This window comes from Pelobates fuscus, chromosome 4 (genome assembly GCF_036172605.1).
Source record: "Pelobates fuscus isolate aPelFus1 chromosome 4, aPelFus1.pri, whole genome shotgun sequence".
Taxonomy (NCBI): Eukaryota; Metazoa; Chordata; class Amphibia; order Anura; family Pelobatidae; genus Pelobates; species Pelobates fuscus.
This window is the reverse complement of record NC_086320.1, coordinates 271,620,077-271,642,189: the sequence shown is the minus strand read 5'-3', so window position 1 is coordinate 271,642,189 and position 22,113 is coordinate 271,620,077. Positions and strand designations below refer to the sequence as shown.

Genomic DNA, 22,113 nt, shown 5'->3' with positions numbered 1-22,113 from the left:
ATAGCCAATGTGTTGGTGCTGTGGTTCTCTGAAAGTGACTGTGTACTAAAGAGTCTTTAAAATTCTTGCCTCTCCTTGCTACCAGAGCTACCTGTGCTGGGATGATCTCCCTCAGGTATTCGTCCTGTTTTAGCAGTGGCCAGAATCTGTTCATAATTGATCTTACACAGTTCCATCCAGCATCGTACGTGGCTATACATCTTAATTGCTTATTGTCTTGTTCCATTAATTTCTTACGTGGAACCGAGTCCTCTCTTATTAGGCTCTCCCTGTCTACTAGTAGGGCTCTGTGGTAGGCCCTTTTGAGACATTTGTTGGGATACCCCTTTGTCCTGAACATTGTTCTTAAGGCCCTAGCCCTGGTTTTAAAGTCTTCAATGTCTGTGCAATTGCGCCTGAGGCGCAGATATTGTCCAATAGGGATTCCCTTTTTCTGGGGGGTTGGATGGTGACTCTTCCAGTTTAGTAGGCTATTTGTAGCGGTGCTCTTCCTAAATAAATCACTTTTGATTGTCCCATTTAAATTGGGGATCAGGGTGAGATCTAGGAACGTTAAGTTTGGGGTTCCCACCTCAGTGGTAAATCTGAGGTTAAGATAGTTGGTGTTCAGTAGCTGTACAAATTCTGAGAACTGGTCTTGTGTACCTGTCCATATAATCACAATGTCATCTATGTATCTTTTCCAATAGTGGATGCATTGGACTAGATGGTTTTGTGGGTGAGCGAACACTATTTTTTCCTCCCACAATCCCAGGTCCAGGTTGGCATATGAGGGCGCACAAGACGTCCCCATTGCTGTTCCCTGCACCTGGTGATAGTATACCCCATCAAACAGAAAAAAGTTGTGTGTTAGTATGAACTTGAGTAGTTGTGTAGTAAAATCACTATGCTCATACAGATGAGTACCTCTTTTCCGTAGGAAGTAGCCCGTGTGTTCTAAGCCTGAGGAGTGAGGGATGGAGCTGTACAGAGACTCCACATCTAAACTGCACAATATCGAATGTGGGGGCATCTGTATCTTAGTTAGCTCTGCTAGGGTCTGTTTGGTGTCTCTTAAGTGTGATGGGAGTTGGGTAACCAGTGGTTTCAGAATTTGATCAATGTAAATGCTTGCATTTTGAGTTAAATTGTTGTTTCCAGAGACTATTGGTCTCCCTGTTAAAATATCATATTTTTTGTGTATCTTTGGGAGGCTGTAAAAGGTAGAGATACGTGGACTATCGCCTATAATTAACTCATATTCGTTTTTGGAGATCAAATTTTGATTTAGTCCTATTTCAAGGATCATTTTTAGTTCTTCCTGAAACTTCTTAGTGGGGTCGTTAGGGATAACTTTGTAGGTATTTACATCCGTCTTTTGGTCATATTGGCGTAGTTGGTGGTATCCATAATGACCACGTTGCCCCCTTTGTCAGATGGTTTAATTGTGATTTCCTTATTATTTCTTAGGGAATCTAAAGCATTCACTTCTGCTGTGGTGAGGTTTGAGTTAGGTGTGAAATCTAAATCAGATATTTTGATTTTCTCGATCTCATTACATACTAGCTCAACGAATGTCTCAATGTATTTAGAGTCTGCAAGTTTAGGACAGTATCGACTTTTTTTCTTTAGAGTAGTTAGGGGAGGTGAAACCGGTTCTCCACCTTCGTTTTCTTCTAAGAGTCCCACTAGTAGCATAGTCATTCTGTAGTCTTTAGGATCTAGTCCTAACGTTTTAGCTTTTTTTCTCCTCAGTGAGGAGATAATTTTTATGTAACAGAAGTTTGCGGGCAAAAAGGTGAATATCTTTCACCCAAGTGAATTTATCAATGCGTGGAGTAGGTATAAAGGATAGACCCTTATTTAGAAGGTCCAGTTCTATTTGTGTCAACTTATACGTAGATAAGTTGATCACTTGATTTTTGTTTGCTAGAACTGGCTCTTTCGATTGTACTGTCTCTTGGTTCTTGGTCTTAGTTGGGGGCGGCCTACCCCCTGTTTCTCTAAAAAAGTGACCCGTCACGATCGACGTCACGGGATTCCGGACACGTGACCGGACCACGGAGGAGGAACCGAACAGCTGATTGGTCACAGGGGGTTTAAAAAGTCCCGGCTTTTCTCAGGTGATTTCATTCTTAGCCCCTGACGAAGGTGTTCTAATACACCGAAACGCGCGTCGGGCGTTAGCTCTTTTTTTATTTTCACTTCATCACTGATTTGCTCACTTTAGGGACACTTTTGCTCACTATGGGTATTTAGACCCTCACTGGTTAATACAATTGTCTTCACTTTATACAGTGCTGTCCATACAGTTAGTGTGACGGCACATTAGGCAGCAATTGCTCTATTTTAGAGTTAGCTACAGATTAGAACACCCTCGAAGGTGTTGGGAGGTAACTAGGGACTGATGTACAGCCTCTCGGTCAGATAGATACCAGATGAGTCAGTTTCCAGTCTCTATTATATAGATATTAGGGGAGTAGGTCTCCAATCTATATCTCCCTCTGTATAATTAGCAAGGAAGGAGTTACTTTAGCTGCATCACGTTTGATGATTGCAACATTGTATTGAGCTAACACTGTGGCTTCCTACCCTTTGCTTTTTCTATTGCTGCCAGTGTGTTTCTATGGGAAATTTTTTTTTGCTTTTGGTAACCAGACCACAGCTACAAACACCATTTATTTATCGGTTAGGCTACAGCTACCGATAAAGGGAGACTGTTTATCGGCAAACTATGCTATTAAGGATCCATTAAAGACAGCAGTCATTTTTTCTCTGCATAAGTACCGATATCTATTCAGTAAGGAGTCGTTTATCTCCTACCTCCCACCGTTTTCCCATAACAGGACATTACTGTAAGGCTTAGTAGGCACGGACCTCCAAGTTGTTCAAATATACCAACCTGCCAGATAATTAATATTTCTCAATTTCTGCATGTAAGGACAGTCTGTCTGGAGACTAGACCAGCAGTGTGCGCGTTTCAGTGCCATGTGGCATGAATGTGAGGGGCATTAAGCTAGAACTGGTGAACACGCCAACAAAGATGTATGAATGAGCTTATGCTGCCCCCTTTTGTCTGTGAAGTGGTGTTGGCTAGGATGTGGGACCCTGAGTAGGGGAATAGTAAATATGTGTACTATGTCTGCCGTGGTAAATCTTATAGTTAGCGTAAATGATGATCTGTATGGTAGTAAAGCATAACAAGTTTTAAGCAATGCGAGAAAAAACTAAACAGAAGCCTGTAAAGTAAGGCTGAATGTGTGACTATTCTCAGGTTGTAGTTGCCGCATACGAGTCCATCAGGGGGTTCCGTGGGATGAACGGGGTGACTGCTGCCGGATTCCATGTATGTGGAGCTCTGAGAGCGGTGGTTTGGCCTTTACTGCTCAGACTGTCCTGCGGCAGCCCCAGGTCACGTAGCAATCCTGTTGCGTCCTGAAGGTCTTGAAGCGGGTATGTGGAATCTCCGTGCATGACTAGGAGTGTGCGAGATAGGCGCCAGCGGTAGCGTATATTTCTTTGCTGTAGGAGTGAGGTAAGTGGCTTGAGGGACCTCTGCCAGGCCAGTGTATTGTTTGAGAGGTCCTGGTAAAAAGCTAGTGACATGTTCTCGAATTGGTATAGGAACATCCCCTTAAGGGCCGCGAGGACTGCTGCTTTGTCAGCCCCAGATCTGAAGTGGACCACCAGGTCTCTCGCGACAGCTGCCGGGGCCTTAGCCGGTTTGGGGAGTCGGAATAGGCCGTCCAGAACTATAGCTTTAGCTTGTCGCAACAGCATAAGGGTGACCATGAGTCTCCTCAAGAAGTGCGGTAGCTCAGCATCTGGGACTTCCTCCGAGATCCCTCTAACTTTTAGATTGTTCCGGCGTCGGATATCTTCTTGTGCCTGCTTTTGCAGTTCTCGGACCTCCTGCTGCAGTGAGTCCATGCGCCAGGTGCCTGTGTGGGAGGCTTCCTCCAGCACTACAATGCGGCCTGTCAGGCCCTGTAGGCCTCCACTGATCGTGGCTATATCCGCCTGAAGGGTGGCTTTCAGATCTGCCAGGAGCTCTTTGAGCACCGCGTGGTAACAGGAGCTGAGTCAGGTGCCGTCGGAGCCGGTTTCGGCTTCAATGTTGCAGGTAAGGCTTCTTCTTCACCGTCCATGGACAGCTCATCGGAAAAATCCGAGCAACCTTCCGAGAGGGCGGCCATTCTAGGTCCGCACGCGCCCTGCGCCTGCCTCCACAATTCACCAATATTCATCCCCATGCTTGGTCTATCGGGCTTGGGCTTTTTTGATTTGCGACCCATGTCTCCTGGGCTAGCTGGTGATGTTCCCCGAGTCCAGATAGTGGTGGTTTCGGCTTCAAAAAACTGGTTTTCAGCTGCATTAAGCTCGGAGCTGCAATAGCTTGCGACCAGTTGCTTCAGTGGCTAAGCACCGCCTCCATAATTACATATTTTTAAAGATATTTAATATTTTAGCATTTGGATATAATTGTTTTACTTATTCATTTATTTGAATTATTGACTTATAAATACATATATGTATATATGTATGTTTTTCTATATGATGTATTTTTATACTGTAATATTTGAAAAAAAATAATGTCAAAAGTGTATCAAAAATATTAAATCATTTGCACATTTGAAAAGGTTAGCCAACAATATAGAGGCCTTTATTTAAAAAAAAGGATAAGTAAATATGTGTAAATAATCCATATCAAGCAACTAAAATAATAAAATAAATTACCCAAATTAGTATTTAAAACACAGAATTGCTTCTATCATGCATGCATCACTAATGTATTCAAAGCAACACAATATTTGTTGTCTGGTATTCATTGATGCAAGAAAATAAAGTATCACTGAAACAGTACAACTGTCTTTCAATCACATACTTCTCTATGTCTCTGATCTCATTCCACATTGATGTCTTTTTCATTTCAGTTTTTCGTGATTGCAGAAATAATGCATGAAACACAAAGAGAGGCAAATGAAAAACATAGTGTGCTGATTACAACTCTCCACAGGATAATCAGTGAACTTAACATGATTTCAATCAGTGTTACCTTGTCATTTGCAAAACAAAATCAAAGAAATACTTTGTTTAAACAATATTATGGAAAACATTCTAAAAACAGTGCAAGGTATAAAAACTGTGGTGTAGATATTAAAAAGATCTGGTATAGATATTTTAAAATCTAAATAGATTTTTGATTATGCTTCACTAGTTAAATGGAAAAAAACCCCACTGATTTGTAACATTTAGAATGCTGATGGGATATGCCAAACATTTTGTAAATAGTGTTCCAATTATTCATTGGATTATTAATGCTTAACATGAAATAGGGCAAATTCTGAATCAAAAGTATATAAATCTAAATTGACTTTTGTATATCAATCAGGCTTGGTTAAACTGCACAAATGCATCTCAGAATTATGGATAATCTTAATTCAGTGCCATTTAGGAGTTAAATCACTTTTGTTCCTGCTTATGCAGCCATAGCCACATCTCCCATGTCTGTAACTGACACAGCCTGCATGACAAAAATATGTTTCATTTTCAATCACATGTAATTTACTTTGAAAGTTTTTATATTCTGCTGTGTAAATTGAACTTTAATTACATACAGGAGACTCTTGCAGGGTCTAGCAAGCTATTAACAGAGCAGGAGAAAAAATATTCTAAACAGAAATTTTCAATAAAGGAAGTCTAAACATTAGATAACTATTTACAGGGAGTGTTTAGGAAGGCTGTGTAAGTCACATGTAAGGAGGTGTGACTAGGGCTGCATAAACATAAACAAAGTAATTTAGCTCCTAAATGGTGACTATAGTGTCCCTTTAAATTCAAATCAGCAAAACATGACCTTTTATAGAGCACATATAAAACATAATCCCTAGTCTAATACAATTGCAATATATATGTATAACAGACATTTAGTTTTGCTTACATTTTGCTTACATTTTGTTCCCACCATAACACATAGCTCTTGTTACATATGCTTACTGATAAAGGGTTTTTCTACAGGTCTGATTATCTGAATTTGGGGATGCTTCCTTTTCTTTTGCACTTTTCTAATATCTATGCTCTGTGTAAAGATATCACTGTTTTGTTCTACACTGCATTTGACTGAGGTTAAGTAAAAATGTATAAAAGCCAATTAACTTGAGCCAAAAAAATACTTCCTCAACTCCATGTGGTGCTATTTTATGGTCCTCCATGGAAAGCAAAACTGGCAGCTCCTTTTGTATAATTTTCAGTTCAATTACACAGCTCTGCAGTGAATTCAACACTTCCAACAAAACCTTTACACATTCACATCTCTGCACCACACCAAGTGCAATCTAATTCTTTTTCTCCCCATGGCACATTATAATAAGTAGACATGGGGATGTTTACAAGAAGACTGCATAAATACCACATATCATCCATCTGGAAAGAAGAGATGGAAAATAAATTTTAAGGTCCATGAAACGACAAGATCCGTAGTCAATAAGGTGTGCACAATCCAAGCCATCTTCTGGAAAAAAAATCACTTCGTCGAATTCTGGATTGATCAGAATAATTATTTCCTGCTTCCATTGAGTTTTAACTTACTGTGTGCATTAAATTTCTTATAGCACCCTTTGCCCTGCTATTTCAAAAGAGGAATTAAAATGTACTTTTGGTTCTTCTATTGAAATGTAGCAGTTCTAAGAAAAACTGAATATGCCATTTGAAGCAAACTCCCAGGCACCCATCTAGCATGGAACTAATTTCACAGATCATCCGTTATCTGAATGAAGTATAAAAAGAATGTCCTACACTTCTAACCTGGCAAACCATAGCAGTAGCTTCTGCTCAACATAAATATAAATTGTTTAAGGATGAAATTATGGACAAGAGAGTATTTTTTTTTTTATTTCACCCTCTCAGTGGATTGTACAAAGCAAACCAAAAATAAAATTAATTGAACTGGACATTTCAAGGTATGTGGAGAATGCAATTTTGAAGGATCTTTTTCTGATATATTTCCATAGGAGGCATTATAAAAAAAGGAAAGAAGTGAAGACATACATTTATATATTTACATTTCTTAGAATTGCTTCACTTGCTAATGTATTTGTGGTCAATGAAAACAAAATGCTGTAGCTTGTGATTTATAAACAACACAGAATAGGCACTCACTATAACAAAGTGACGGATAGCAGTGAACCGGCAGGGATTCCCCAACCCTGCACACATTACAACACATGAAAAAAGGAAAGGTGTGGTAGACCATGCCGAAGAATAAAGTATTATACAGAACAACTGTGTCAAAACTTATAGTGGGATATATGTATATATATATATATATATATATATATATATATATATACACACATACTATTTTTAGAGGTCGACAGTTAACAATTTCAGTCATTAAAGGACCATAAGGAAAATAATAAAACAGAAAAGATAATAGTGCAATATGTCAGCTCTATATATTTTGAAATTTTTAAATAGATTTTGTAGAGTGCTAACTTTTTAGAGCTACTGAGAGCTCTGCTGTATAAAGCCTGGACAGTATGATGCTAACTATACCGTCCAGGCGTTGTAATGCTGTATACTGACCAGGCGTTATATAGCATTTTCTGGCACCACCCTTTCTCCATTACAGTTCTCAGCTGGTGTCCCCCAAGACTGGGTTGTTGGCCACCTTTTTGTTCTCTTTACATTGTTTCTCTTAGTAACCTAATGAACCATTTTGGATTCCAGCATAATTTGTATGCTGAAGATACTCAGATTTACTTCTCCTCTCCTCCACCTCCAGCAATGTGTCACCAACTGCCTTTCCACTATGTCTAACTGGACATAGTGGAAAGGCATCTTTTCAAAACTGAACTTTTTATTTTTTATCCTTCAAATACCCTTCCTCCTTTGTCCATTTCTCTTCAGGTCATCACAACACCCATTACTCCAACTCCCCAAGCTAACTGTTGTGGTGTCACATTTGACTCTGGCCTTACCTTTTCCCTCCACATCAAATCTGCATCTAAATCATGTAACTTCCATCTTGAAAACATTGCACATATTTGCCCCTATTTAACATAAGATGCTGATATGGCATTTGTTCATGAGCTGATCAATTCATGCCATAAATATTGCAACTCACTCCTCATTGACTTTCCCCATACCGTCACACATTCTGCTATGTATACTGCTGCCAGCCCTGCTCCTCTCAAGTCTTGACCCTCTGCCAGTTTTTACATTGACTTCCTTTAAAATCTAGGATCCAATTCAAGCTACTGATATTAACATACGAAGCTATTAAAACTCTACCTCTTTAAAATTCCTCTCTAATGCATAAATATACACATTCAAATTCCCTTAGCTCCTCCAATGACCTTCTCTTGTTCTCTGTTTGATCCACCTCTGCTGATTTTATTCTGCATGACTTCTCAAGGGCTGCACCTTTTCAGTGGAATGATCTACCCCATTATTTTAGAGTTTATCATAGCCTCCAGTCCTTTAAGAAATCAATAAAAACAGTTTTTTTGGAAAAACTACCAACTGGGTAACATCTCGCACCATAACTGCCCTCCCATCGTCACACATATCCTTTGCTTTCACAGTCCACTCAATTTTTTTCACTCCTTCTACTCCAGATTGTCTCCACCCTCTACTCTCACATGATTAACTAAACACAAACATCATATTCACCATCCTTTTACCCCCATCTGACACGTTGTTCATCCTCTTGTGTTCCTCTTTCACTTTCTTTTAGGTTGTGAGCTTGTTTGAGAAGGGCCCTCTTTACCTCTTGTCTTTGTCAGCACTATTATATATGCCAATACTTACTGCTTTCTATCCCCAATGTATTATTGCGAAGCACTGACGAATAAGTTGGCACCATACAAAAGCTAATAATAATAATATATATATAGTTTTTTGCTGGTTAGTGTTACTCTAAATGTCTTTAGGTCTAACTGTTTGATCATAATCTTTCAGATGACAGAAAGGAAAATGGATTGTAGAAATCATTTTCTATGTTATAATAATTCAGGATTTATTTGACATATCATTTGAATTAGTTAATTCAGAGTACCTGAATTGGTATATATAACAATAAAAAATCCACTTGATAACTAGTTAACGATCAATTTGCTGAACACCAGAAAATGAAAAACATATTATCACTTTGTATGCCTTTATTTTTATCTAGCGTCAATGTCCTATGAGATAAATTCATATCTTAAGGTGTCTCACATGAAAACTGATAGAAAAGCCAGTTTTGAAGAACACTGCTTCTTTATCTTTTCTTTTCCCTAATTTCCCCTTTCTTTGCTAGGTTATTACTTCTCACATAAGCTTTTCTGAAGGAGCAAGAACTGTAGTAATAAATTGTTTTTCTCTTATCACCTCAAATAGTCCTTGGCGAGAGTGCACTATTACAAAGGCAGCTAAACTTACCATGTGTTAGCTGTTAGGAAATGCCTGAATATGTCTGACTGCCTGCCCTTCTGTCTCTTTGTCTATCTATTTATCTACCCCTATAATATTAAGGGTACATTATGCTATAAAAAACATTTATTACATTCACATTTTTTTTTTTTATGAAGTTTGTTGCATTGGAGAGCCAATCTTAAAGGAAACAAAAAACAGCAAGATGAAAATGATATTGACTCAATGTGTTTTAAGTGTAAAAGTTAATAGGGCATACCAGTCATGCTGTCAGCACTCAAGTGATTAAATAAGAAGGCAGAGAATTATGGGAGCTGCGGTCATACAACATTTGTTGGCCTCAAATAAAAATGCCTGAATTAATGTATTAAAAAAAACTAATTCTAGATAGGAATATCTAAAAAATATAGAACTGACTTGATTTAAAATGCTAATATACTAATCCGAGCAATGCAGACTGAAATGCATTTCCAATTTCTGTAAAAGCATTACAAGCTGATCAAATAGTATATATCGTGCTTTATGCCAGAGTGCTCAAAATGAATATTCTTTTTCTAACATTTCCCTTTTCCCTTTATGACCCTCTAAAGTATTGTGTTCAACCCCTGGGCTAGGTTTCCAAGCTCCTATCAATTCTTCAAATCCCGATGTTTGCCTGCACTAAGTATCAGTCTGGTAGTTTAAATTAATATCTGTATTGTCTGTATACTTTACTCCAATAACTTTCCACAGGGCAAATATAGTAAGTGAAATCCTTTAACAGATCATTAGTGAGCAGCAGGGGTTAGTATAATAGATCTGGCGAAGTACCGGACATAGATCTCAAATTAAATTATGTGTTGAAAAATGTTTGCTGTAGTCGAAAAAGATCATAAAATCTATGCTTGTGGGAAAATGATGCTACTCCTTAGACAGTTGATGTAAGTAGCACAATAATATTAAAGGGATACTTTAGACATCAAAACAACTTTAGCTAAATTAAGCCGTTTGGGAGTATAGATCATGGTCCTGTAATCTCACTGCCCAATTGTCTCATTCAGGAGTTAAAGTGGCTCTGCAACCCCCATATCAAGATAACTTAATTGATGCATGTCTCTTTTCAGCTTGTAACTATGCAATTATTAAATACTCAGATTGACTGTGTTGGAATTCCAACCCAGTCAAAAGACATACTGAGACAAAGTAGGAACTAACTTTCGTTCTGGCCGATTCTGTAACATTTGTTTGGATGAGTTCGGAAAATCAATAATATCAACATCTGAAACAATTTATAGCAGCATTATTGGAGATGTACTAATGAATGCATGCTGACCGATGAAAGATAGAGAGTATCCAGCAAGTTGCATGTTTGCAAATTCTCATTCACTTGCTTTTTGCAAGTGAATTGATAATTCATAGTACTATTATCTGCTGGCAGCACTAGCAGCCAACACACAAATAGTTAAAAACTTTTGTCAACACGAGGGTTAATTATGTGGCAGCTGGCCAGTGCTTGCTAGCCAACCACAACATTAAAAAAAAATATATATATTATAATAATAATATATATAACATTTATAAATCCTATCAAGGTTAATAAGACCCCCATATTGCTATAAAGGAGGTAATATATGGCAGGTAGGAGCATATCTACAAAACACTGAAAACTAGTGAATGAGCAGCCATTGCTGTCCAGTAATTAGAAAAGTAGTAAGAAATAATGCAGGGGGCTGGGGGTGGGTACTATAGCCCCCCCCCCATTTTAATAATTAGTAGGCATTGGTGGGGGCAGAAGAGGACAATGGGCCCCTGCTTAAAGATTAAAGTAACGCACACACGTGGCCCAGTCACTTATTTTAAATATTTAGTTTATGTATATTAAATGTTTAGTATACATGCCAGATGGCATGTAAGGGCATATTGACCCCATAGGATTTTGTTTATTTTTATTATTATTTTTTTTTTATTTTTTTTTACACGTTTAATGTGTTGCAACTGGCCAGCAAGCAATGGCCAGCTGTTACATAAATAATTTATAACTTTATGGCAACTGGTTGGCATCAATGTTTTAGCTTTTGTGTTTTTTTGTTTGTTTTGTTTTTTTAATCTGAGCCCAGATTTGAAGCCTCCAGCCCTGGATTGAAGAAATTCACCTGAGATTTCAGCCGTCTCTTTGCAGCCTATGGGCATCGGATGGTTTTGCCACTTGGACTTTAGCCCATAGGCTGAAAAGAGACTTGCGTCTATCAAATTCAGTCTTTCTCACATCTGTTTTTGCTTTTGATGAAAAAGAAGGCAAGAAAGGGCTTTGCAATTATGCAACAAACTATTTAAAAATTCCTTCTCGACCCCAGAATGGCAGTCAGAATTTCTACAAACATTTCAAAGTTTTTGTTTTTTTTTCCTTATTTTGGTTTGTATATTTGTTTAGGTGTTTTATTTGTGTAAAAAACAATTGTCAATAGAACTTTTAAGAAAAAGGTTTTAATCAAAATAAAAATCTTATGGCATAATCAGAAAACAGTGAAACATCTTGTGGGCAATAAACCGTATATCTTTTAAATGTTATCCTTATGGGAATTCCTGCAAATAAAATGTCATATTCTCCCACCCCAACTACATGTACACCTGTGGTTTCAGCACTGTATTACAAAAAATACTTGAGTATTTACAGGAACAGTTTCCTGGGAACATTTTCGGTTCTATATTAGGGCAAGTTAAATGTAATACTATACACAGCAATTAGTCAGAAACAAAACTATTGACTATTAATATTAAAGTTGACCGCCAACGTGTTTAAAGCAATAGACAGCACGTCAAAGACATGATACAAAAGAATATAGTAGTTCGCTGACCTTTTATAGCCAACCTTTTATAGCCAAGGACTATTATCACACAAACTGACAGAGCTGCTTATGTAACTAACCTATATGACCTGCATGCCATGTTTGTTCCGACTTTCTCTTATAAGTAAATTAGGACATGACCTGCACCTGGAAGTGATGGACCAATTTTCCTTTCCAGTGTTTGAAATTGCTGGTTTTCTGAACATTTTTACCCAAAAGATTCTTATTCATAGTGTAAAATGCTCAAAAACATTTGCTTGTAAAAGCATACATTTTGTGTTTTCACTGACTTTTCTATTATTATTTTTATAGCTATTTATGAACTTTCATGTGAAGCATACAAGCACCTTGGAAGAACATCTAACTGGTATTGGATTGACCCAGATGGCAGTGGTCCTCTAGCACCATTGAAAGTTTACTGCAACATGACAGGTAATGATACCATCCTGATTGTTTTTACTCTAAAGAAACATTACTTAATGTCGATCATATAGATATTAAAGTTGTAAAGCACAGTGGTAGTTGCATGGGAAGTGCATACTTAAGGACTATGGGCTCAAAATTTGCATGCATGTCATGCAATAATTGATTTCCTTTCTTTGTGACTGCTACATTTAGAATTGCTTAGGTAATTGAGATATAGAGAATGCTAGCCAAAATGTTATTATGTTTTATAAAGCCTTTGACATAAGGGTCACAGAGATTGATCAATTGATTGATCAATTGATTGAATATACTTGGGCCTCCAGTGGTCATGCTCGTATATGTATAACTTTTATCATTGGACAATAAAGGCCAGAAAGTTAGTTTTGATAAATTCACTGCTGCATATTAAAAGATTAGATGATGTTTGACTCCGTATACTGATGTATTTTTATGCTATACAAAAAACTGAGACAGAGAAAAATGGAGGCATTTTTCTTTTAGCCAGGATGACGGAATGGCACAGAGTTATGTTAGATAGAAAAACAAATCATTCAAAATCATTAAACCTAAAGAGGGATTGTAAATATCTGGTTCCCCAAATACTGCTATCATACTTGCTCTCGATTTCTCCACCTACTTAGGTGACTTGCAAAAATAGTAGTAATACACACTTTTTAAAAAAATTCTTGGGTATGCAGTAGAGCAGGGCCAGACTGGCCCACCGGGATACCGGGAAATTTCCCGGTGGGCCGCGGCACCTGGGGCCGTGCAGCTTCCCTCCGAGTATAAGGGAGTAAGAAAAGGCAGAGTCAGAGCCGCCGCGGCTGGTATCAGAGGCGCCGCGGTGAGGGTGAGTGCGGCACACTCGGAGGGGCTGGATGGTGGTGCCGCTAAGGCCAGATGGCCCCCTGACAGGTCTGGGGATGCACTCACAGTCTGATAGCCGTGTAGCTGTCAGACGGACAGGCCAGCCCAGGAGGACTGAGTGAGAACAGCAATGTGGTGTTCTCCCTCTCTATCATGCTCCCTCACAGTTCTACTCTATGATGTGGCTGTGCTGTGAATTTTGGGAACTTTGAGGGAGCATTATAGAGAGGGAGAACACCACATTGCTTTCAGTGATGTTCTCCCAGAGGCTTAACTCCTCCAGGCCAGGACCATCAGACAGAGGCTACCACTCCCCTGAGGCTGGGTATATAGGAACCCTCCACAGCACTACCCTCCACAGTGCTGAAACCCTGCCAAGGCTCACAAGTGGTGATGGTGCATGGAGTGCCCCTTAAAAACTCTCTGGATTCTAGTCTTGGTATCCAGTAAGGAAAAACATAATGCACTAAATGGGAGGAAGAACATTTTCAATATTTACGTTTTGCTAGCATTCCTGCTAACACAATGTACAGATAGAAGTTGTCACTGATGTCATTCTGACAGTAATACTTTATATATAATATATATATATATATATATATATATATATATATATATATACATGCATGTATATTAATGTGAGTATTAGTAATATATATATATATATATATATATATATATATATATATACATCTATAATATTTACACATATATTAATATACATGTATATATGCATAATACACACAGAATAGTTATAATATATAACATATATGTAATGAGCACATATGTGAAGAGCACACTTATAGGACTTCAAAATAAACAAGATAACATCACAGTTGTGCAATGGCATACAGTCATCATTTCAGTTCCATTACCAAACTTTCCTTAATATGTCAAGGTAGTTGGACTGAAACACGTCTGCTTAAAATAAATTCACTCTTTTGTTTATTTTGAAGCCCCATGAGTGCTTTCGTTCACATTGGAATAGGTTTCATTTTTACTTTATCTTTTTTGTAGCTCTATATCTGCACACTATGCTGGCACGAGGCATTATTGGGCTGGTATATAATTTTTTTTCCATGGCTGCTTTTAGTTCCCAGTCCGGCCCTGCAGTAGAGAGCCATTGATGATCACATGTAGAATGCATGCATAAAGTTCAATATAGTAAAACAATAAAATGTCACTTCTATAGATTAATTTTCATTCATTTCCAACTGTTTCATTTATCTATTTTTTTTTCTAGCTAAGCTACAGTTGTGCTCAACAGTTTGCATACCCTTGGAGAATTGGTAATATCTGTACTATTTTTAAAGAAAACATGAGTGAGCAGGCAAAACACATTTCTATTATTTTTTATGGGATTCATATTCAACTGTAGGTTATAACAGAATGGCACGATCAGAAATAAAACATGATAACAAAGAAAAAAATGAAATGTTCCCTGTTCAGAAGTCTACATACCCTTAGTTCTTAATACTGTGTATTGCCCCCTTTAGCATCAATTACAGCGTGCAGTCTTTTGTAATAGCTGTATATGAGGCCTCTAATTCTTGCAGGTGGTATTGCTGCCCATTCATCTTGGTCTCCAAGTCATGCAAAGTCTTTGGTCGTCTTGCATGAACCGCACGTTTGAGATCTGCCCAGACTGGCTCGATGATATTAAGGGCTGTAATGGCCACTCCATAACCTTCACTCTTTTGAATTTGACAATTTTTATTTTTATTGTTAACGGGGGGGGGAGGGTACAGAAAGGAAAAAGGTTAGGCATAATTGAGACATTATTGACCATTGACATTTGTTAAGTTTAACGATTATCGTATATGCAACTGTACAGAGTAGGGTGGATTCATTATTAGTCGGCAACATAGTTTCACAAAGTGTGTGGGCCTGTCAGGCTTGGTTAGAGTTGGTGTATGGTAGTGGGTCTCAGTTAGTGGAGGGCAGGAAGGTATCCTCTGCCTTACTCGTTATCGTATGCCGTTGTAAGTTCGGTTATTTATGGGGCGGGAGGAGGGGGAGGAGTGGAGATAAAAGCAAGGAGAGGGATGGGGGGGGTAACAGTAGAGTGTGAGAGTGCAAAGCTGGCTACGTGGCGTGTCGTGCCTGTGATTGACTATATGTCGGGTGTGTGTTTCGTGTTGCCCTGGGGTGTGGTGATGTAGTTCCAGTCGAGGAAATTATGTGCTTGGTTCTGATGTGAGCTGGTCTTGTACGTTAGAGGGTTCTAGTTGGGTATCGTCCCATAGTTCCCATGCTTTTCGCCAGTAGATGTTTCCCTGTTTTCTCTTCCGTGCCATAATTTCGTAGGTTTTGGTATTGTTTATCACTGTAATGCATTGGTTTATCGTCGGAATGGTTGTTTTCTTCCATTGGCGACTAATGAGTGTAAGAGCAGCAATTATGATGTGGTACATTAAGTATCGAAGATGCAGGTGTGGCATTTGCGGTAGCAGGAGGAGTAAAAATGTCTCTGGCGAGGCGTTAAGGCGCACTCCAGTGCAGTGTTGTATTAGGCTTGCGACTTGGGGCCAGAAACTTCCAAGTGACGGGCATTGCCACCATATATGTATCATGGTACCCCTGTATGTATATCGTGGAGATAAGTTTTGTTGCTGGTTTAGCTTGTGTACATATTTGTAGTAGTGTTAGCCAGTGTGCGTTCACCCTGTCAGAGTATGGGGAGTCGGGCTGAGCTTGAGTCCAGGATTTCAATTGTCTGTAGGAGAAGGTCGCAGTACTTGGTAGTTTGAATTCCGCTTGGAGGGATGGTAGCGGTTTAAGGTCGTTACTCTGCATTATTTGCGACATAGTTTTCACTCCGTGCCTATGCCAGAGTTTGTGGTTGAAGTTTGGGATTAGGAGCCCTAGCGCTTCCAATGGGAGTGCCGGGGAGAGTGTCGCTGTTGCCCCCATCCTCTTTCGATATGTATCCCATATGGATAGGGTTATTGCTGTTGTGGGCAGTAATTCAGAAGTTTTCTATTTCTGGTCTTCCTGGTTGGTGCAGTGTTGGGTCTGTGTTCAGGTTGTAGAGGGAGTGATAATAGTCTGCCATATTATCATTGATGTCTTGAGGATTGTGAAGCTTATCACCTTTGCCAGTGAGGAGGAAAGGGATTTTGGAGTTTGCTTGTTTCTGTCTGAGCGTATGAGATAAGTGTTTCCCTGCCTTGTTGCCTTGGGTGTACATGGTCATTTTCAGTTTGGTAAGGATGTGGGCTGTTTTTTCTAGCGATTTGACATTGATTTGTTTAGTAATGTCTTTAATGCTTGCTGCCGAGATATCTGACGGATTCAGGAGGTGTTTTGCTGTGACATCTCGCAGTCGCCTAAGGAGGTCTATATGTGTTTTGTTGCGTTGACGGTGGAGATAGGAGGCTCGGCTTATCAGGTGACCTCTCATAACAGCTTTGTGAGCTTGCCATACTGAGACGGGTGATACTTCTGGGTTGTCATTTAACTGGAAGTAGCTTTCTAGGTTTTCGGTTAGGCTTGCCGCATATGTATTGTCACATAATAGGGTGTCATTGAGACGCCATGGTGGTTTCCCTCTATGTTGGTAATGGTTGTGCACAGTGAGGGTCACTGGGGCGTGATCTGACCATACAATGCTTCCGATGTTGCATTCTTCCATTTGTGGGAGTAGTGTGCCTGATGAGTATATGGTCTATTCTAGAATGAGTTTTGTGCACGTGTGAGTAGAATGTGTATTCTCTTGCTGATGGGTGCTTCGTTCTCCATGCGTCATACAGACCATATTCTTGTATAAGTTTTGTGAGTGCTTTGTTTGTATTGTTTAGTCTAAGGTGTCTGTCTGAGGCGGTGGGTATCGTAGAGTCAATGCGTGAGTCCAATGTATGATTAAGGTCTCCGCATATGATCAAAGGGTTTGCCATGTCATTCGGTATTTTATTTAGGACCTTATGTAAAAAGTTACGCTGTTGGTCGTTCGGACTATAGAGACTCACTATGGTCATCGGGATATTGTTTATGATGCATTGGAGGATCACATATCTACCCTGGCTATCCTTTTTGACTTGGAGTGTTTCTACCGTCAGAGAATTGTGTAGTAAGATGGAAGCACCTCTAGATTTTGACGTGTGCGTTGCATGGTATTGTACTGGGTATTCCCTATTTGCAAAATTGGGGGTTCGGTTGGTGACAAAATGGGTTTCTTGGATACAGACTATGTCTGCTTTGGCTTTCTTCAAGTCTTCTAAAAGGATTCGCCTCTTGTGTGGGGTGTAGAGGCCTTTGGTGTTGTGTGAGTATACCAGCATATTAATTTTGTTGGCGTGTTTTGCTGAGATCGTGTCGTCACGTAGCCAGGAGGTAACTATTAATCAGCAGTGTCGTTAAGCAGCGTGGGGTGTGTGCGGTGGGGGGGTAGGGGCGGGGATGTGTGGTGGGGCATACAGGAAACCTGTAGTGCTGGTACTCTGGTCGTACCGTGGGGTACTGGAAGTAGTTTTCCAATTGGGTGGCTGGTTGGGCTCCATAATAAGGAGGTGTCTTGAACAGAAACCTTCAGTGTGAGGGTGAGAAACTTTTTTTTTTTTTTTTTTTAACGGTTATTAAACGATTATCACAAGAGACATAGTATTAACTTGAGCATTGTAGGAGGCATGCAAGAATACACAAAGTATACATACATTGTTGATTGGATCGGAGCAAACTGCTGTTGGCTTGTAGCATTACAAGCATTACGGTCCGTAGCTACCGGTGCCAGTAGGGGAGGGGAACCAACTTGGAAGCAACTTGGGGTGAAGTGCCGTCAGCTCAGGGTTGAGTGTAACAGTATTTATACTCACAAACCTAGCATAGCAATCAGCGTGTTCAATACTTGCATTACGGTGCCTCTATCAGTTCATTATTCAGTAAGAGTATGGTGTTAAATGATTAGTCCATATTTCCATTGCGCTTTCCTCGGGGTGAGTAGGATTGTGGCCCCGGTGTAGGCGTGGAATGTAGGCCCCATTTCACGAGTGCTGACTTCCCTTCCTCCGGTGACAAGATGGTAGTGGTTTCCCCGTTCCTGGTGAGTATGATCTTCATGGGGAAGCCCCACCTGTATCTGATTCCGTTGGAGCAGAGAGCTGTTGTGAACTGGATGAATTCTCGCCTGCGTCGGAGGGTGGTTGCAGAGATGTCCGCCATGATGCGTACCGATGGGTAATCTGCATGCGGGTCTGTTTTGCTGCGATGTGTCCGGAGGATCAGGTCTTTAATGTGGTAGTAGTGCGCTCGCACTAGGACGTCCCGCGGGATGGCTTCAGGTAGATGTCGCGGCCTCGCAACTCGGTGCACCCTGTCAGTTAGGAGCATGTCAGACGGGATGTCTGGAGCGTAGGCATGGAAGAGGCCTTGCACGTAAGTGTGTAGGTCGGCCGGAGTGACAGACTCTGGGATGCCTCTGAGCCTTAAATTATTTCGCCGCGCTCTGTCTTCTTGGTCTGCCACCCGGGTATCTATCTGCTCCATTTGACGTTGTAGAGCTTGTAGCTGACCCGACATGTCTGCCTGTGTGGAGGACAACTCCTCACAATGTCGCTCCACCGTGGCGGTTCTAGTGGAGAGGTCTCTCACCTCACTTTTGATCTGCTCCGCTGTTGTCTGCCAGGTATTTATAAGTTTTGCTGCCATTCCCTCCATAGCCCTTTCGAAGTGGCCACGCGTGAGGTATTCTGCAGGCAGTGTGGATTCTGGCGTCGGGTGCTGCATTATGGTGTCTGAGTCGTCCGCGCCATCTTGAGTGGCCGCCCGTGCGGTCTCGCTCGCAGGGACGGATTTCTGCCCAAAAAAGCTGTTTTTGTCAGCCTTGGTGGTGGATTTCTTAGTTTTGGAGGAAGCCATCGCACTTGAAGTCTGTTTTACGGTTTCAGTCTCGTGTAGATTTACTTTTGTCGGAGCCCATGTGCCGGAGCAATTCACTGAGCGGCCATCTTGCTCGGCGGTCAGCCACGCCCCCAACCTTCACTCTTTAACCACTGAAGGGTCAAATTGGCCATGTGCTTAGGATCATTGTCATCCTGGAAAGTCCAAGAGTGTCCCATGCGTATCCTTCATAAAGAAGAATGCAAATTGACTGCCAGTATTTTCTGATGATATGCTGCCTTCATCTTGCCATTCATTTTCACAAGATTTCCCATGCCTTTAGAGCTCAAACCCCCCGAAAGCATCAGTAAGCCACCACCATGCTTCACAGTGGGGATGATAGTTTTTTTTACTATAGACCTTGTCATCCCCTTTCCAAACAGAGCACTTATAGTTGTGACCATAAAGCTCTATTTTGGTCTCGTCACTCCAAATTAAAGTGTGCAGAAAGCTGTGAGGCGTGTCAGGCATATTGTGACTGGGCTTTTTTGTGGCATTGGAGCAGTAAAGGCTTTATTTTAATTGCTCCTTATTTAAGTATTTGACGCAGGATGGCATCTACCTAAAAACAGTGGTTTTGCCTTAAGAACTCCCAATGTAACGTTTAATCAACTTGCTGAAGCAGAATGGCACATATTACAATTTGTAAAAAAAATAAAAATAAAAGCAAAAAACACAGCATATAAACAAGTTTGAATTTGCAAGTCATAAAGTGGTAAAATGAAAAAGGTTATTAAAGAGTAACAAAAATAAATGATTCTACATTTTCAAATTGAACAAACTTTTACAGAACTCTCACCATTAGTGGATGAGAGCAGTGTAAAATAACCCTTTTTAACTTGTAAATGTTTAGCACCGTGTAGGTCACATTGTGCCAGAATAGGATAAGAAAATTAAGCCATTAACCATGCTTATAAGAAAACCTGTACAGACAGTGACAGTGGATAATTCATGACTTAGTCTTGTCATATTTGATCCAAATGTGTGGAAAAGAAAGTCTTTTGGAAAAAGGGTAAAAGTGTCCATAAAGTAAGAAACATAATGGAAATATATTAAGGATATTTTTCTCACTTCATATCATCTTATGCATCAGAAAATTACCATCCACGGACATGGTTTTCAGACTTAAAAATACTCTGTCTAGCATTGTATTATTTATTTCATTTAAATCTGGAAATAAATTCATCCATTCACTAGTTACATTCATGGAGAACTAGTGATGAAAATTGCAGCATATGCAACAGGTCATCAGCTAAACATTTGAAATGCCTTGCATATTATCAGCCTCTTGCCTGCAATTCTCAAACATGCAATCATTTACAGTGGGTCACTGTCACGTATTCATCCCCTTATAAAAATGTGATTAATGGAATTTACTGTTCAGACAGGAAAAGTTGTGCCGAACAACATTACTGTCCTGACAGGAAAAGTTGTGCCGAGCAGCAATCAAATCCACAGGAGGGTTTGTGCTGAGCAGCAATTATGCAAATGGGAACCTGATAACTGCCTTTGGGGTCAAAGGCCGGTTACAACCTATCAGATCTAGAGGAGGGGTATTTAGGCCCAGTTCTCATCCTGCTCAGTGCCCTGTCGTGGTTTCCCTTGTGGCTGTCCGAGAGCGTGTTAATGATTCTGGTAATTCTGGTTATTTGACTTTGGCATTGCTTTTGACTTATAGAAAAGTGTGATAAACCACAACTATTTTAAAAGGGGGGCAGCTACATACATATAACAAGCGTCTGAAACTGAGTGGAAGCTCAAAAGTCAAAATAGTATGTGCGCTCAGAGTAAATACAATATGAAATGCAAAATAAATTTATTGAGTAATAACTCATATAAAATCACTTTATAGAAATAAATCCATATAAATAAATCAATCAAAACATACAGTAATAGGATAATAAAAAGAAAAAATAAAAATAAAACCTGAACCCACTGTTTACAACGATGCACAAATGAACTCTATATTATAGATACATTTTATGCATAGTGTAAAGAGTATCAACCGGCTGCCTAATAGATGATACAGCAATAAAAAGCAAAATGGTTACTATATACACGAAAATGTGCACCAGAATAAAGTATTGGAATAACTAAACAAGTGTGAACAAGTATAGTCAAACACTCAAATATGTAGTATGAAAAATAATAAATTGATTAAATACCTGCCTCGGTGTGGGCCCCCCACCGAGGTATATATCATGAGAATCCGTACTGGAAAAAAAACAAAGTTAAATGAAGATTGAGTGATAAAAATTGTAGAAAATTGCAGAGAGTTCGAAGTAGCAGACCTCTGTTAGATGGCAATAAAGGATGCCGCGGTTGGGATCTTCGAAAAAGACTGCGGTGTAGATATAACAGACCACCCACAGGTGCAGCTGATGTGATGCAAACGAGCTGGAGACTGATACCGCGGTCGGAGCCTTCACAAAAGACCGCGGTATAGAGAAAAGAAGGCAGCGGTCAGCAAGGAACGAAAAACCCTCCTTCCAGAGGTCCTGAGCAGGATACACTAAAGGACTCTCTTGAACAAAAAATAAAATACAAATAAAACAATAGCTGAAAAATAAGGATAAAATGAAATAAAAAGTCGTCAGCCGGGAAAACAGCCACATCTACGCGTTTCGTCCCACCCACGGGACTTTATCAAGACATTGTTTTTGACTTCCCTGTTTTCTGGCATCCCTGACTCCTGGCTTTTCCTTACCGTTGTGTTTCTGTATCCCTT

At 39.8% G+C, this 22,113-nt stretch overlaps 1 protein-coding gene across 2 annotated transcripts in view; it reads left to right on the top strand.

Annotated features, from left to right (window-relative positions):
* Nucleotides 1–22,113, top strand: part of CNTNAP2 (contactin associated protein 2) — a 1,581,556-nt gene that overhangs the window by 1,054,081 nt on the left and 505,362 nt on the right. For both annotated transcript variants that reach the window (XM_063452116.1, XM_063452115.1), the window contains exon 12: nucleotides 12,531–12,650. In XM_063452116.1, coding sequence (XP_063308186.1) covers nucleotides 12,531–12,650 — 120 coding nt within the window. The remainder of the gene's footprint in view (nucleotides 1–12,530; nucleotides 12,651–22,113) is intronic.